Raw genomic sequence first — 17,182 nt, forward strand, 5'->3', positions numbered from 1 at the left:
GAATCTGTGAAATTCATTGACACAGACATCTGTGGAGGCTAAGTCATTGGGTATACTTAAAATGGGATTGATATGTTCTTGATTAGTTAGGGTTTCAATGGTTACAGGGAGAAGGCAGAAGAATGGGGTTGAGAGGAACAATAAATCAGCCAAAGATCGAATGACAACTGACTCGATGGACCGACTGGCCTAATTCTGCTCCTAAGTTTTATGGTCTATGTTCCATGTTCCACACCTTTAGCCTCTCTGCTCCTCACCAACAATAAGAAATAACCAGTACAAAATCAAGTCTGATTTCAAAACTTTAATTTGCTAACAGTTCATTTTGCACACAGAAAGCTTTTACAATCAACACTTCTTCTAAATGCTCTATTGAAAGGTTGGACTGATGCCGAAAATTATTCACTGGCTATTGTACATTTAGAATTGCCTTAACTCTCAAAGGAGACGTTGATCTCAATTTCAAACACTATTTAGCCATTAAAAAGGAACTAAATGAGTAGTCCAAGAGGCGTTGTTAGGATGGTCCACACTAGGACAGTGTGTTGAAAGACATCTAACAATGAAAGTAACACACAAAATACTGAAAGAACTCCGCAGGTCGGGCAGCATCTATGGAGGGGAATGGACAGCTGATGATTCAACAGGACTGTGAAGGAAGTTGGCAGAAGCCAGAATAAGAAGGAGGGGAGGGGTGCAAGCTGACAGGTGATAGGTGAGACCAGGTGAGGAGTAACTGAAGTGAGAAGCTGGGAGGTGATAGGTGGAAGACCTAAAGGGCTGAAGAAGAAGGATTTTGATGGGAGAGGAGAGTGGACCATGGGAGAAAGGGAAGGAGGAGGGCCACCAGAGAGAGGTGCTAGGCCGATAAGGAGAAGAGAAGAGGTGAGAGGGGAGCCAGAATGGGGAATAGAAAAAGAGAGAAGAGGGAAGAAATGACCAGAAGTTAGAGAAATTGATGTTCAGAATAAAGTGCTACAGTTAGAGAAAATACGATGCGATTAGACAGTAATGTGTAAGGTGAGAAGAGAAAGGATAAGAGGGCAGTCGGAATGGGGAATGGAAAATGAGAGGGGGAGGAGTGAGAAATTAGAGAAGTCAAAGTTCATGGAAGTGTTCAGTGATTCCGCAATGTTTTATCAAAAGGGTAGGAATGCCTATCAGTTAACTGGATTGTGTTATTTCCAGGTTTCTAACCCAGCTTTGAGTGTAACTGACAATAGAGATAGTCACAGTAGTTGCAGTTTTAAAGCCCTTTTCTGAAACTGCCACTGGCGGTGGTTGTTCATTCAGCAGGTTAACTAAGACCCAATTTTCATATATTTTACCTGTCTGATTGCAGATAAAATGGCAGCATGTGTTAAACTCTGGGAATCTACAGCTATTTTTTCCTCATCATCAGCAAAGCCCTCCCACCATTGAGCACATTGACAAGGAGCATTGCCACAAGAAAGCAGCATCCATCATCAAGGCCATGCTCTCTTTTCACTACTACCATCGGGCAGAAGGTTCAGGAGCCTTGGGTCCCACACCACCAGGTTCAGGAACAGTAATTACCCTACCACCATCAGGCTCCTGAACCAGCGTGGATAACTTCGCTCACCTCAATGCCGAACTGACTCCACAACCCATCGACTCACTTTCAAGGGCTCCACAATTTGGAGTTACTTATTTACTTTTTTAATTATTTGCCCAATTTGTCCCCTTTTGCATGTTGGTTGTTGGTCAGTCTTTGTTTAAATATAGCTTTTCAGAAATTCTATTGTATTTATTTTCCTGTAAATGCCTGCAAGAAAATGAATCTCAGAGTAGTGTATGCTAATTTTGATGATAAATTTACATTGAACTTTTGAACTGACAATTATATTGCCATAGTTTGAAAGTCCACATCAGTAAAAGCTTTGGGACAGGTTTATGCATTAAATAGTTCAACTTGGTGCCTAACCAATAGCAGGCTTCAGTTCTGCCTAAAGGAGGCAACATTCGTCATCAAGGACCCTCACCAGGTCATGCCCTCTTCTCGTTACTACCCACCTTCAAGGAGGAGATACAGGAGCCTGGAGACCAACACTCAACATTTTAGGGACAGCTTCTTCCCCTCTGTCATCAGATTTCTGAATGGACAATGAACCCATGGACATGACCTCACTAATGTGGCTCTCATTCTGCACTATTCCTTATTGTAATTTACAGTATAATTTATGTATTGCATTGTAATGCTGCCGCAGAACAACAAATTTCATGATAATTAACCTGTTCTGATACGAATTCACTAGGGAGCCCCTCTTGTGGCTCCAACAAACTGTTCACTCACCTCAACGCTGAATTGATTCTTCAACCTGTGGACTCACTTTCAAGGACTCTACAACTCATATTTTTAATTTTGTTTGTTTGTTTGTTTATCTGTGTGTTTATGTTTTTTTTTGTATTCGCACAGTTTGTCTTCTTTTGTACATTGGTTGTTTATCCATCTTTATTTCGGTGTGGTTTTTCATTACATCCGTTGTATTTCTTTGTATCTACTATGAATGCCCGCAAGAAAATGAATCTCAGGGTATGCACATTTTGATAATAAATTTACTTTGAACTGTAACTGGAAATTGCAGCTTTTTATCAACTTGGATCTCAAAGAGGCTGAATGGTTGGTCACCTCACTGTCGCAGACATTTCTGCTGAAACCAGAATTCGCTCACAGTGACTTACACGTACCAATAACTGGTACCAATGGGTTTGGCAGGAGTGCTGTGCTCTTTACAAAAGGTTGATAATCAACACCTCAGAATTATTTCGTTTATATAACAAGAAAGTTGCATCAGTTCCAGATGAACCCGCTGGGCAGGTGTGTGTGCTTAAAACAATCCCTTTGCTTTCTTCAAGTTCCTCTGCTTCCACTCTGGCATCGCGTTGAATCTTACCCGCGACACTTCGAAAATCCTCTCAAAGTCAGCATCAGATAGGTACTCCTGAGGGGTAGAACATAGAACAATTCTATTACAGGCCGGGGCTGCGGAATTTGGAGTTCGATTCTGGCATCCTCTGTAAGAGGTTTGTACGTCCTCCCGTGAGCATGTTGTTTTCTTCCCGGCTCTCCGGTTTCCACCCACATTCCAAAGGCGTACCAGATAGTTGGTTAACCGGTCAGTGTAAAGTGCCCTGGATTAGACTAGGGTTAAATAGGCAGTTGCTGGGCAGTGTGACGCATTGGGCTGGAAGGGCCTGTTTAGTGCTGTACCTCTAAATAAATAAACAGAACAGTACAGTGCACGACAGCTCCTTCAGCCCACAATGTGATAGCAACCTTTTCACCTACTCTAAGATCAATCTAACCCTTCCTTCCCACATAACCCTCCATGTTTCTTTCATCCATATGCCCATCTAAGAGTCTCTTAAATGTTTTGCACAGAGAGTGGCTGATATCTGGAACTTCTGACTGGGGCAGTATTAAGAGCCACTATATTTAAGGAAAGAAAGCATGCAGATGGATGTATTCCACACACCCAGAACTCTCTGTGTTAAATAGCTGGCTCTGACATCCCCCTTATACTTTACTGCAATCACCTTAAAATTGTGCCCCCTCATATTAGCCATTTCCACCCCTGGGAAAATAAATCTCTGGCTGCCCACTTTATCAATGCCTCTTTCCACCACCAGGTTCAAGTACAGTTACTACCCCTCAACCATCAGGCTCTTGAATAAAAGGGGATAACTACATTCAATTGCCCCATCATTGAAATGTTCCCACAACTAATGATCTCACTTTAAGGACCCTTTATCTCATTATCTCATGTTATCATTATTTATTACTTCTTTTTCCACTTGCACAGTTTGTCGTCTTCTGCACTCCGGTTGATCTTTCATTGATCCTGTTATAGCTACTATTCTATAGATTTGCTGAGTATGCCCACAGGAAAATGTATCTCAGATTGTATATTCAAAGTAAGTAAGATTTACTTTGAACTTTTATCATCTTATACACCTCTGTCAAGTCATCTCTCACTCTCCTTTCCTCCAGAGAGAATAGCCCTAGCTCATTTAACTTTCCTCATCAGACATGCTCTCTGATTCAGACAGCACCCTTGTAAATCTCGTCGGCACCCTCTCCAAAGCTTCCTCATCCTTCCTACAATGAATGAAGCAGTTTAAGAACATGCCGATTAAGACATCCTTCAATGCAGGAGAGGTAAGCAGCAACACAGGAATACCCCTCATCTCAGTAAAGTAAGGCGATAAGACATAGGAACATAATTAGGCCACTCAGCCCATCAAGTCTGCTCTGTCATTTGATCATGGCTGGTTTATTATCGCTCTCAACCCCATTCTCCTACCTTCTCTCCACAACCTTTGATGCCCTTACTCATCAAGAACTTAACAATTTCCACTTTAAATATATCCAATGACTTGGCCTCCACAGCCATCTGTGGCAATGGATTCCACAGATTCACCACCCACTGGCTAAAGAAATTCCATCTCATCTCTGTTCTAAATCCTTGTACTCTGAGGATGTGCCCCCTGGTCCTACACTCTCCCAATATAGGAAACATTCTCTCCGCTTATCTAGGCTTTCAATATTTGATAAGTTTCAATGAAATCCCCACTCATTCTTCAAAACTCCAGAGAGTTCAGGCCCAGAGCCATCAAACACTCATCGAACATCAAACTCGTGGCTGAATTGAATTGAGAGAAGATACTACACACAGATTGGAGCAAGAGATTTAAAAAGGATGATTTAATTTTTAAAAAGGCTTTCAGCTTTCTCAGTGGCTCAATCCAATCACAATTCATTAGCAAGGGCAAATAAATATAAGGTAGGGACAAGTGGAGTGGCCATTGTTGGAGTGGATTGGTGTTAAATTTACCAGTGTTAGGGTGGGGAGGCTTTGGCTCAATGGGCTCAAGTGAGAATATGCGGGCGAGGTAAGTCTCTGGTAACTTGATTGATAGGGGCTACAGGGAGGTAGTCACCCCTAAGTTGCAGGAAGCAGGTACCTGGGGAACTGTCAGGAGATGGAAAGGGAATAGGCAGCCAGTGTAGAGTACCCCCCCCCCGTGGCCATTCCCCTCAGTAATAAGTATACACTTTGGATGCCGGTGGACACAGATTCTTGTGCTGTTGCTCAGAAGGGAGAAGAGGAGAGCAGTAGTGATAGAGGATTCCATAGTTAGGGGAGTAGACAGGAGATTCTGTGGATGTGAAAGAGACACCTGGATGGTACATTGCCTTCCAAGTGCTGGGGTCAGGGACGTCTCAGATCAGGTCCATGGCATTCTAAAAGGGGAGGGTGAGCAGCCAGAGGTCTTGGTACGTGATGGCACCAATGACATAGGTAGAAAAAGGGAGGAGATCCTGAAAAGAGAATTTAAGGAGTTAGGTAAAGCTGAAAAAGGAGGACTGTCTGGATTCCTGCCTGTGCCACGCGCCAGTGTGGACACCCAACGCAGACACTCTTATCAAAAAGGCTCAGCAGAGGTTGTATTTCCTACGTCAACTCAGGAAGTACAACCTGCCTCAGGAGCTGATGATTCAATTCTATTCAGGAATAATCCAGTCTGTTCTCTGTTCGTCCATCACTGTCTGGTTGGGATCAGCTACCAAACAAGCCAAAAATAGACTCCAAAGAACTGTCAGGGCTGCAGAAAGGATTTTTGGTGTGAAGCTGCCCTCGATCCAGGACTTGAATGTATCTAGAGTCAAGAAGCGAGCAAGCAGCATTATTGTAGACCCATCACACCCTGGACATCACCTGTTCCAACTCCTTCCTTCTGGTAGGCGCTTTAGATCACTGTATGCCAGAACAAATAGGTACAAGAACAATTTCTTTCCGTATGCCATCAGTCTTATGAACACTAGAACTTTAGTCTATTATAAACCAAGTCCACCTGTACATACACAGGTATACCTCATTATATATAGTTCACAATTATTTGCACCATTGTTTTGTTTGCTTTTTGATTCTGTACAGCGAGAGCTCAGGGAAACCGGCATCAAATTCCCTGTATGTGTCCACATACTTGGTGATAATAAAGGATTCTTCTGATTCTGATATCTGGCAGATGAATATGTGGCCGAGGACATAGTGCAAGGAACAGTTACAGATTCTTGGATCATTGGGAACTCTTCTGGGGAAGGTATGACCTGTACAAAAGGGTTGGGTTACACCTGAACCTGAGGGGGACCAATATCCTTGCAGGCAAGTTTGCTATAGAGCTACTGGGGAAGGTTTAAGTTAATTTGGCAAGGGGTATAGGATCCAGAGTGATAGGGCTGAGGATGGGGCAATTGGTATACAGCTTGATGCAGTGTGTAGCGAGACTGTTAGGAAGGATAAGCGTGTAGGAAGAGGGGCTGGGGTCGCTCCATTAGTAAAAAAATGAAATCAAGTCCATAGAAAGAGGTGACGTAAGATCGGAAGATGTAGAGTCGTTGTGGGTAGAGTTAAGAAGCTGCAAGGGTAAAAAGACCCTGGTAGGAGTCACACACACAAAATGCTGGAGAAACTCGGCAGGCCAGGCAGCATCTATGGAAAAAAGTACAGTCGACATTTTGGGCTGAAACCCTTCGGCAGGACTGAAGAGAAAATGCAAAGGAGTAGATTTGAAGGGTGGAGGCAGGGGAGAGAGAATCGCCAGGCAATAGGTGAAACTTGCAGGGGGAGGGATGAGGAAGTTGATTAGTGGAAGAGACAGAAGGCCATGGAAAAAAGAAGAAAGGGCTGGGGGGAGCACCAGAGGGAGGCGATGGGCTGGCAAGGAGATAACGTGAGAGAGGGACAAGGGGATGGGAAATGGTGAAGGGGGGTGGTGTGGAGGCTACCCAAATGGATATAAGGTGTTGTTCCTCCAACCTAAGTGCGGCCTTATCCCAGCAGTGCAGGAGGCCATGGATGGACATATCGGAATGGGAATGGGAAGTAGAAGTAAAATGGGTGGCCACTGGGAGATCCCGCTTGTTCTGGCAGACAGAGCATAGATGCTCGGCGAAGCAGTAAGAGTTATACACAGGCCTCCAAACAGTACCCAGGATGTGGGCTACAAATTACAATGGGAGATAGAAAATACATGTCAAAAGGGCTATGCTACGATAGTTATGGAGGATTTCAATATGCAGGTAAATTTGGAAAATCAAATTGGTGCTAGATCCTGAGAGAGAATTTGTAGAATGCCATGAGATAGCTTTTTAGAGTAGCTTGTGGTTGAGCCCACAAGGGAGTAGGCTATTCTGGACTGGATGTTGTGTAATGAACCAGATTTGATTAGGGTGTATGCTGACAATGATAGAACCAAAGTGCAGAGAAGCTGAAGTCAGATGTATCAGTATTTACAGTGGAGTAAAGCAAATTATAGAGGCATGAGAGAGGAAATGGCTAAAGTTGATTGGAAGGGGACACTAGCAGGGATGACGGCAGAGCAGCAATGGCTGAAATTTCTGGCAACAGTTCGGATGTTACAAGATAGATACATTAGAAAGAAAATGGCCAGATGCCACAACTGTGGCTGACAAGAGAATTCAAAGCCAACATAAAAGCGAAAGAGAGGGCATATAATAGGGAAAAAAATTAGTGAGAAGTTAGAGGATTGGGAAGCTTTTAAAAACCAACAGGAGGCAACTAAAAAAGCCATAAGGCAGGAAAAGATGAAAAATGAAGGTAAGCTAGCCAATAATATTAAAGAGGATACCAACAGATTTTTGAGATATATAAATTATAAAAAAGAGGCAAGAATAGATATTGGACCACTAGAAAATAATGCTGTAGAGGGAGTGGGGGGGGGGGAACAAGGAAATAGTGGATAAACTAACTAAGTATTCTGCATCAGTCTTCACTGTGGAAGACATTAACAATATGCCAGAAGTTCAAGAGTGTCAGGGGGAAGAAGTGAGTGCAGTTGCTTTTACTAGGGAGATGGTGCTTGGGAAGCTGAAAGGTCTGAAGGTAGCTAAGTCACCTGGACCAGATGGACTGCAATCCAGGGTTCTGAAAGAGGTAGCTGAAGAGATCGTGCAGGCATTAGCAATGATCATTCAAGAATCAACAGATTCTGGCATGGTTCCAGAGGAGAGGAAAATTGCAACTGTCACTCACTCTTCAAGAAGAGAAAGAGGCAGTGGAAAGGAAATTATAGTTCAGTTAGTCTGACTTCAATAGCTGGGATAATGTTGTAGTTAAATATTGAGCATGAGGCCTCAGGGTACTTGGAGGCACATGATAAAATAAGTAAAAGTCAGCATTGCTTGATTAAGGGAAAATCTTGCCTGAAAAATCAGTTGGAATTCTTTGAGGAAATAACAGGCAGGATAGGTAAATCTGTGGAATTCACTGCCACAGGTGGCTGTGGAGGCCAGGTTATTGGGTGTATTTAAGGCTGAGGTTGATAAGTTCTTGATTAGTCAGGGGATGAAGGATTATGGGGAGAAGGCAGGAGATTGGGGTTGAGAAGGAAAATGGATCAGCCATGATGAAGTAGCGGAGCAGACTCAATGGGTCAAATGGCCTAATTCTGTTCTTATCTCTTATGGTCTTATTACATAGACAGCAAAAAAAAGCAATAGTGTCTGCTTCCACAAACAATCTGCCGGAGGAACAGTATCTGTGGGTGGAAGATAATTTTTGACCTTTCAGTTCAAAACCCTGTATCAGGACCCCCTGTGTCCCAAACCACAGTTTTGACCCAAACCATTGACCAACTGAATTCCTCCAGCAGATTGTTTGTTGCTGCAGACTCCAGCATCTGCCCTCTCTCGTGTCTCCAATAGTTTCTTGGAACGCTATGGGGTGGCATGGTAACATAGTGGTTAGCATAATGCATTGGAATGGCAGGTTTCAATTCCCACTGCTGTCTGTACATTCTCCCCGTGGTCGTGTAGGTGTCCTCCAGGTGCCCCAATTTCCTCCCCCATTCCAAAGTCATACGGGGTTAATATGTTAATTGGTCACATGGGTGTAAAGGGCAGCTTGGGCATGTTGGTCCGGAATGGCCTGTTACCATAACAAAAAAAAACCTAGAACATGAACAGGCCCTCCATCCCATAATGTTGTGCTGAACCAATTCAGTTATTAATTTTTCCTCATGGGCCTGTTTCTGTGGTATAGTGTTCTCTGACTCTATGACTCCTTGAAACAAAAGAGCTGGACTTAGGAAAGGGATGAAGCATATGCCCCTGAATGTATTGACAATACTGAGATGGAGATGCTTCAATTTCTTAGGTATAAATTGATCCTGGTCCAACCACATTGACACCATGGCCAAAAAAGCACATCAGCACTTATACTTTTTCAGCCTCAATAAAGCAGCCAGTATAATCAAAGACCCCTTACATCCCAGACATTCTCTCTTCACTCATCTCCATCAGGCAGAAGATACAAAAGCCTAAATGCACATAACCCCAGGCTCAAGGACAGCTTCTGTCCTGCTGAACAAGAGAATGGACCTCTTGTTCAATAAAATGGAGTCGTGATCTCACAATCTATCTTATTATGATCTTGCACTTCATCATTTACCAGTACTGCACTTTTTCAGGAGCGTTCACACCTTATTCTGTCTAGTTATTGTTTTATCTTATTCAATGTGCTGTGTAATGAATTGATCTGTATGCAAGACAAGTTTTTCACTGTATCTCAGCACATGTGACAATAACAGCTTTTCCCTTGACTTTAGCTTTATTTGTCACACGTACATCGGAACATTGAAATATAAATGAAATGTATTGCTTTGCACCAACAACTGACACACGAGGAGGCCGAGGATGTGTTGGGGGCAGGAGGCAGCCCAATAAATGTCGTCATGCTTCTGGCACCATGACAGCATGCCCACAATTTACCAATCCTTACTAATCTGTACGTCTTTGGAATGTGGCAGGAAAGCGGATCATCCAGAGAAAACCCACACAGTCACAGGGAGAACATAAAAACTCCTTCCAGACAGCGGCAGAACTTGAACCCTAATCGCTGGGCTTGCTTCAACCACTGAAGCCATCCTTGATGTTACGGTCCCACCCTCATGTATTGCTTAATAAACCAATAGCAAAGCGACTGAGATTCCACAGCCCAAACTAAATGGCACCCAAATTCTTTTCTGCACCCAGCAGTCATGGTGAACACCCTCCTGGTTCAGGCATCACCCACAAATGTTGCCTAACTCACCTCCTTTCTGGTTGGGTCTACTCCCGGAGGCAGCTCCTCAGCGACCTTGTTTATCAGCTTCTCTGGTACGTATGTCTGCCAGGATTTGTCAGCTACTGACGTGTCACTGTAGCTGTGAGATATTTTCAGTTCTTTCACATCCTAGCACAAGGGAGAGAACAAAAATGGTTACAGATACAGTTAGTGACATTGCTGCTCCCACTTGCAGTGGAGTGGCCTGGAATTAGAATTGGGATTGGCTTGCTGTTATCCCATGTACCAAGACCCAGTAAGAAGCTCCTTGGTGTAGGGGTAAAATTAGCAAGGGCTAATAAAGTTCAAAGTTCAAGGTAAATTTATTATCAAAGTACATATATGTCACCATATACTACCCTAAGATTGATTTTCTTGTGGGCATTCTCAGTATATTCAAAGAAACACAATTGAACCAATGAAAGGCCACACATGATAAAGACAGACGAACAAACAATGTGCAAAAGACAACAAACTGTGTAAACACAAATAAAAGAAAAAAATAATACAGTGGATTCCAGTTAATTTGGACACATCAGGACCTGTCCCAATTAGCTGAAGTTTCATGGAAGTAGTTAAAAATGTATTAGGGAGACAATCTGCATAGCAAGTTACGTATTTAAATGAAATGCAGAACAAATTAGAACACTACCAATAGTACTACAGTAGTATTAGTTCCTAATTGTTATCATCAGAGGAATACATCCTGTGTACGCAGTGAACAAAATCAGCGCAGGCACCTAGTGCAGATAATGGACTGTTATTAACAATTGCATCTTCATTTTCTTTGTAATATTCAAGATGATTGTTGATACCAAATTATTCATCACTTGTTGAAGTAGTGAAATAGTTTCATTTTCACTCCCGGCTGTTTCTGGCATCTCCAAGCCTGAATGTTTGAAACCACAGTGAGCGAAACAGTTCTGAATTGTCTTATTGCTTATTCCTCACCAGCTATCAGTGACAAATATCACTGCTTTTTGACCACAAACACATGCAACTGACTCTTTTCAAAAACTGTTCAGCCTATTAGGATCCACTAACAGAGCCCGAGTCATCGACTGTTTATTCCTCTCCAAAGATATTGCCTGACTTGCTGAGTTCCTCCAGCATTTTGTATGTTTAAATAGGTATCATTCTCATCCAACAGTAAGATATGCCTGAGGAAGAGGGAAGTGAGTTAAAGGACACCTGGACAGTACATGGATAGGCAAGGTTTAGAGGGATATGGGCTCAATGCAGTGAATGGGACTAGATTAGATGTGATTCCTGGTCAGCAGGGTCCAGCTGGGCCGAAGGGCATGTTCCCTTGCTGTATGACTCCTTCACCCTGTGCTCCTGCTCTGTGTGGAATCCAATGAAAAAACAAACTAAACCGTGAATTAAATGTAAATTTTTCACAATTTTTACAGTGAAGAACACAATTTGAACAAAGGAAAAATGAAGCCCATTTCAGTGCAAAGTGATCACAGTGTTCATAGTGTTGCTAACCTGCATGGATTAGGATTGTGCTGGTTGGCTCAAGAGCCGAATGGTTGAAGGGAAGTAGCTGTTCTTGAACTTGGTCGTGTGGGACTTCAGGCTTCAATACCTTCTGCCTGATGGGAGCTGCGATTTTTGACTACGGAGGTTCAGCCCATCTTAGAATCCAGGCAGGATTCCCAGAGCCAATTCTCTATTCTCTCCCTGTGCTGTCAACAGGATGCAACTTTACCACCTCAATGGGCATCCCAGCAGAGAGCAGACCATGAAGTGTGGATAAAGATAAAGTAAAAGCAACAGCTGAAGAAGAGAAAAGTAAGCATGGAGTGCAGAAAAGTCAAGTACAAAAGAGACAAAGATCACTAGATTTTAAAGGCACAGTGAGTGTAAGGACACTTTATCTGAATGTCCATAGTATTCATAACAAGGTTAATGAACTTGTGGCACAGATCAGTATAAAGGGGTATGATTTCGTGGCCATTACAGAAACGTGGTTGCAGGGAAGAGAGGACTGGGAATTAAATATCCAAGGATATCAGGTAAAACGGAAGGATAGACAGGAAGGTAAGGGAGGTGGGGGTAATGCTCTTAGTTAAGGATGAGATCAGGGCGATAGTGAGAGAAGATACAAGATCTAAGGAGCAGAATGTTGAATACATTTGGGTGGAGATGAGGAATAATAAAGGAAAAAACTCACTGTTGGGAGTTGTCTATAAGCCACCGAATAATAACATTACAGTGGCACAGGCAATAAACAGAGAAATATCTGAGGCATGTAAGAATGGAACAGCAGTTATCGTGGGGGACTTTAACTTGCACATAGATTGGGTCAATCTAGTTGGTTGAGACAGTCTTGAGGAGGACTTCATAGAAGACATCTGTGATGGCTTTCTTGAACAGCACGTTACTGAACCTACAAGGGAACGTGCTATCTTAGATCTGGTCCTGTGCAATGAGACAGGTAAAATTAGCAATCGTGTCGTTAGGGATCCTCTTGGAGAGAGTGATCACAGTATGATTGAGGGTGCAATAGTTCAATCTAAAACCAATGTATTATGCCTATACAAGGGAGACTACTACGGCTGAGGGAAGAGTTGGATAGGGTAGACTGGGAACACAGGCTATATGGTGGGACAGTTGAGGAACAGTGAAAGACTTTCAAAGACATTTTTCACAGTGCTCAGCAAGAGCATACTCCAGTTAAAAACCAGGACAGTAAGTGTGGGGAGCCAGCCATGGATAACTAAGAAAATAATCAAACTAAAAACTCATGCATACAAAATTGCCAAGAGTAGAGGGAAACTGGAAGACTGGGAAAACTTTAAAAAGCAACAAAGAACCACTAAGCGAGCAATAAAGAAAGAAAAGATAGATTATGAAAATAAACTAGCACAGAATATAAAAATGGATAGTAAAAGTTTTTATAATTATATAAATCAGAAAAGGGTGGCCAGAGGATGAGAAGGGGGAATTGATATTGGGTAATGAGGAAATGGCAGAGGCTTTGAATGGCTATTTTGTGTCAGACTTCACAGTGGAGAACATGTCTAGCATGACAAAGAGAGATGAGAATCTCGATACAATAGCTATCACTAAAGAGGTAATGCTGAGCAAACTTTTGGGCCTGAAGATAGACAAGTCCCCTGGTCCTGATGGAATGTATCCCAGGGTACTGAAAGAAATGGCAGAAGTTATAGTTGAGGCTTTGGTGATAATTTACCAAAATTCCCTGGACTCTGGGCAGGTCCCCACGGGTTAGAAGAAAGTGAATGTCACGCCACTGTTCAAAAAAAGATGCAGACAAAAGGCAGGTAATTATAGGCCAGTTAGTTTAACACCTGTAGTTGGGAAAATGCTTGAAGCTATCATTAAGAGGAAATAGCAAGGCATCTGGAAAGAAATGGATCTCTCAGGCAGACGCAGCATGGATTTAGCAAAGGCAGGTCCTGTTTGACAAACTTACTGGAGTTCTTTGAGGATATAATGAACGCAGTGGATAGAGGGGATCAGATGGATGTTATTTATTTGGATTTCCAGAAGGCATTTGATAAGGTGCCTCATAAAAGCCTTTTCAATAAGATAAGGATGCATAGAGTTAAGGGTGATGTATTAGCATGGATAAAGGATTGGTTAACTGATAGAAAGCAGAGAGTTGGGATACATGGGTGTTTCTCTTGTTGGCAATCAGTGGTGAACCGTGCGCTGCAGAGGACAGGGCTGGGCCCACAACTGTTCACAATATACATTAACAATCTAGAAGAGGGGACCAAGTGTAGTGTATCTAAGTTTGCCAATGACACAAAATTGAGTGGAAAAGCAAATTGTGCAGAGGATACGGAAAATCTGCAGAGAGATTTAGATAGGTTAAGCGAGTGGACAAGGGTCTGGAAGATGGGGTACAATGTTGGTAAATGCGAGGTCATCCACTTTGGAAGGAAAAATGAAAGGGCAGATTATTATTTAAATGGTTAAAAAATGCAGGATGCTGCTGTGCAGAGGGACTTGGGAGTGCTTGTGCATGAATCACAAAAGGTTGGTTTGCAAGGGCAGCAGGCTATCAAGAAGGCAAATGGAATGTTGGCCTTCGTTGCTAGAGGGATTGAATTTAAGAGCAGGGAGGTTACGCTGCAACTGTGCAGGGTACTGGTGAGGCCGCCCCTGGAGTACTGCATGCAGTTCTGGTCTTCTTACTTGAGGAAGGATATGCTGGCTTTGGAGGTGGTGCAGAGGAGGTTCACCAGGTTGATTCCAGAGATGAGGGGGTTAGACTATGTGGAGAGATTGAATCGGCTGGTTCTATACTTGCTGGAATAAAGAAGGATGAGAGGAGATCTTATTGAAACATATAAAATTGTTAAAGGGATAGAAAAATAGAGGCAGGAAAGTTGTTTCTACTGGTAGGTGAGATTAGAACTAGGGGACATAATCTCAAGATTCGGGGGATTCAATTTAGTATGGAGATGAGGAGGATCTGCTTTTCCCAAAGAATCTGTGGAATTCTCTGCCCAATGGAACAGTGGAGGCTACCTTAGTAAATATATTTAAGACAAGGTTGGATAGATTTTTGCATAGTAGGGGAATTAAGGGTTATGGGGAAAAGGCAGATAGGTGGAGATGAGTCCATGGTCAGATCAGCCATGATCTTATTGAATGGCGGGGCAGGCTCGATGGGCCAGATGGCCAACTCCTGCTCCTACTTATATTCTTATGAGACGTGCTCAGCATAGATTTAAAAGTTAAGGATAAAGATTAACTTTATTTCACACATGTACCTGTATATCAAAACATTGAAATACAGTGGAAAAGTAACATTTTTGCACCAGTCTCTTTTTCAACTACTTATTTTTTACTGCATATATTTTTAATGATAAATTATGTATTGCACTGTATGGCTGCTGCAGCATAGCAACACATTTCACAGTGATAATAAACCTGATTTGTTCTGATTCTGATTTTTGCATCAACGACCAACACATTCCGAGGATGTGCTGGGGGCAGCCTGCAAGTGTTGCCGTGCTTCTGGCACCAACACAGCATGCCCAGCGCTCACCAACCCTACCAAACCATTTACCCCACACCATCAGGCTCAGGAATAGCTACTTCTGTTCAACTCTAATCACCAGTTTATTTTAAGTTCAAGTTTAATCCTCATTCAACCGTACACACGAATACAGCCAAATGAAACAGCGTTCCTCTGGGGCCAAAATGCAAAACACAGTATCAACAATCATACACAGCACCCACCACATATGATAGCAGAAAAACATACAGTCACAAAAAATAATATAGTCCAAGTCCTTGAGTGTCATGGCCTGAAGATTGATGGTGTATAGGATGCTGTCCTGGAGCTAAACTTCTACACAAATAAGCACGCAGCAGTTCTCATTGTGGTCGAGAGCAGCCGTAGACGAACGCAATGCAGCTTGTCTGCCACTGAGCGAACACCAGAGAGCAGCACCAGCTCTCTACCCAGCTAAGACTCCTGCATATCCGCCACGCCTCCGCTCTGTCCCACAGCACCTCTGAGGTCTTCTCCCTGGGAGCCTACAACAGGTGACCCTATGGCATGAGGACTTGGTCTGTGCTACAACCGAAGCCACACTGTTACCCCTTTGATCACTTTATTCCAAAATAGATGGTTTGTTTGGTTCTAATTTTGCTCTTTCTTGCAAAATAAGTGTATAATTTATGGTTAATTTGTTTTTATCATGAATGCTGCTTCTCTGATGCTCTAAGCCTGTGATGCCACTGTGAGTGAGTTTATCGTTGCACCTGTGCACAGATGGACTTGTGCATCTGACAGTAAACTCAACTTTGACTTTGATCACCGTGAAGATTGTGCTTACATTCATCAGTTCATCAACAATTCGTGGATCATCTAGTCCGCTCTTCAGCTCCTCGTATCTTCCATCCTTGGGGTTTGGGAAGGGAAAAAAGAGAAAAAGAATAAATCTTATTAAAACCACAGATGCAGCAACTGCAGGAAATCTTGAGCAACACACACCAAATACTGGAGGAGCTCAGATGGACAGGCAGCACCTTTGAAGGGGAATAAACAGATGGCACCCTGGGCCAAGAGCCTGTGGTTCTGATGAAGGGTCTTGGCCTGAAATATCGACTGATTGATTTCTCTCCGTAGATGCTGTCTGACTTGCTGGGTTCCTCCAGCGTCTTGTGTGTGTTAAACCTTATTAAGCATCATCCTTCAGACAGGTTCCAGTACAGGATCGAGGGTGTGCTTTTGAGACGTAATTAAATAGAGGCCTAGCTCATTACAGAAACTAGCCTCCTCTCCATGGACTCGTTCTGCACTTCTGGTTGCCTCAGTAAAGCAGACAACATAATCAAACATCCCATCCACCCCAGATATTCTCTGTTCTCCCTCCCATCGGGCAGAAGATACAAAAGCCTGAAGGTACATACCACCAGGCTCAAGGATGCTACTATCCCACTGTTATAAAAGGTTAAAGATCAGCTTTATTTATCACATATGCTTCGAAACATCTACCCTGCTGTTATTAGACCACTGAACAGTTCCTAGTACAATAAGATGGACTTTTGACCATGTTATGATCTTGCACCTTAATGTCTGCCTGCAATGCACTTTCTCTGTAACTGCAACACTTTATTCTGCACTCTGTTATGGTTTTTCCTTGTACCACCTCAATGTACTGTTCAAATTTACAAGAGAAAATTTAGAAGGATGTTGCCAGGATTTAGGACTTGAATTATAGTGAAAGGTTGAAAATAGGTTTGGACTTTATTCTCTGTAGTGTAGGAGAATGATGGGAGATTTGACAAAGTTAGACAAAATTGTGAGGGGTACAGATGGGGTGAATGCAAGCAGGCTTTTTCCACTGAGCAACACACATCAAAGTTGCTGGTGAACGCAGCAGGCCAGGCAGCATCTCTAGGAAGAGGTACAGTCGACGTTTCAGGCCGAGACCCTTCGTCAGGACTAACTGAAGGAAGAGTTAGTAAGAGATTTCAAAGTGGGAGATCCAAAACGATAGGAGAAGACAGGAGGGGGAGGGATGGAGCCAAGAGCTGGA

General features: G+C 42.9%; 1 protein-coding gene across 1 annotated transcript in view; it reads right to left on the bottom strand.

Annotated features, from left to right (window-relative positions):
• Window positions 1–283: 283 nt before the first annotated feature.
• LOC134348280 (villin-1-like) overlaps window positions 284–17,182 on the bottom strand; it is a 91,521-nt gene continuing 74,622 nt past the window's right edge. The window contains exons 18-20 of the mRNA XM_063051416.1: window positions 15,977–16,042; window positions 10,137–10,277; window positions 284–2,963 (exon numbers count right to left, since the gene is read on the bottom strand). Coding sequence (XP_062907486.1) covers window positions 2,850–2,963; window positions 10,137–10,277; window positions 15,977–16,042 — 321 coding nt within the window. The 3' untranslated portion in view covers window positions 284–2,849. The remainder of the gene's footprint in view (window positions 2,964–10,136; window positions 10,278–15,976; window positions 16,043–17,182) is intronic.

Source organism: Mobula hypostoma, chromosome 6 (genome assembly GCF_963921235.1).
Source record: "Mobula hypostoma chromosome 6, sMobHyp1.1, whole genome shotgun sequence".
Classification (NCBI taxonomy): domain Eukaryota; kingdom Metazoa; phylum Chordata; class Chondrichthyes; order Myliobatiformes; family Myliobatidae; genus Mobula; species Mobula hypostoma.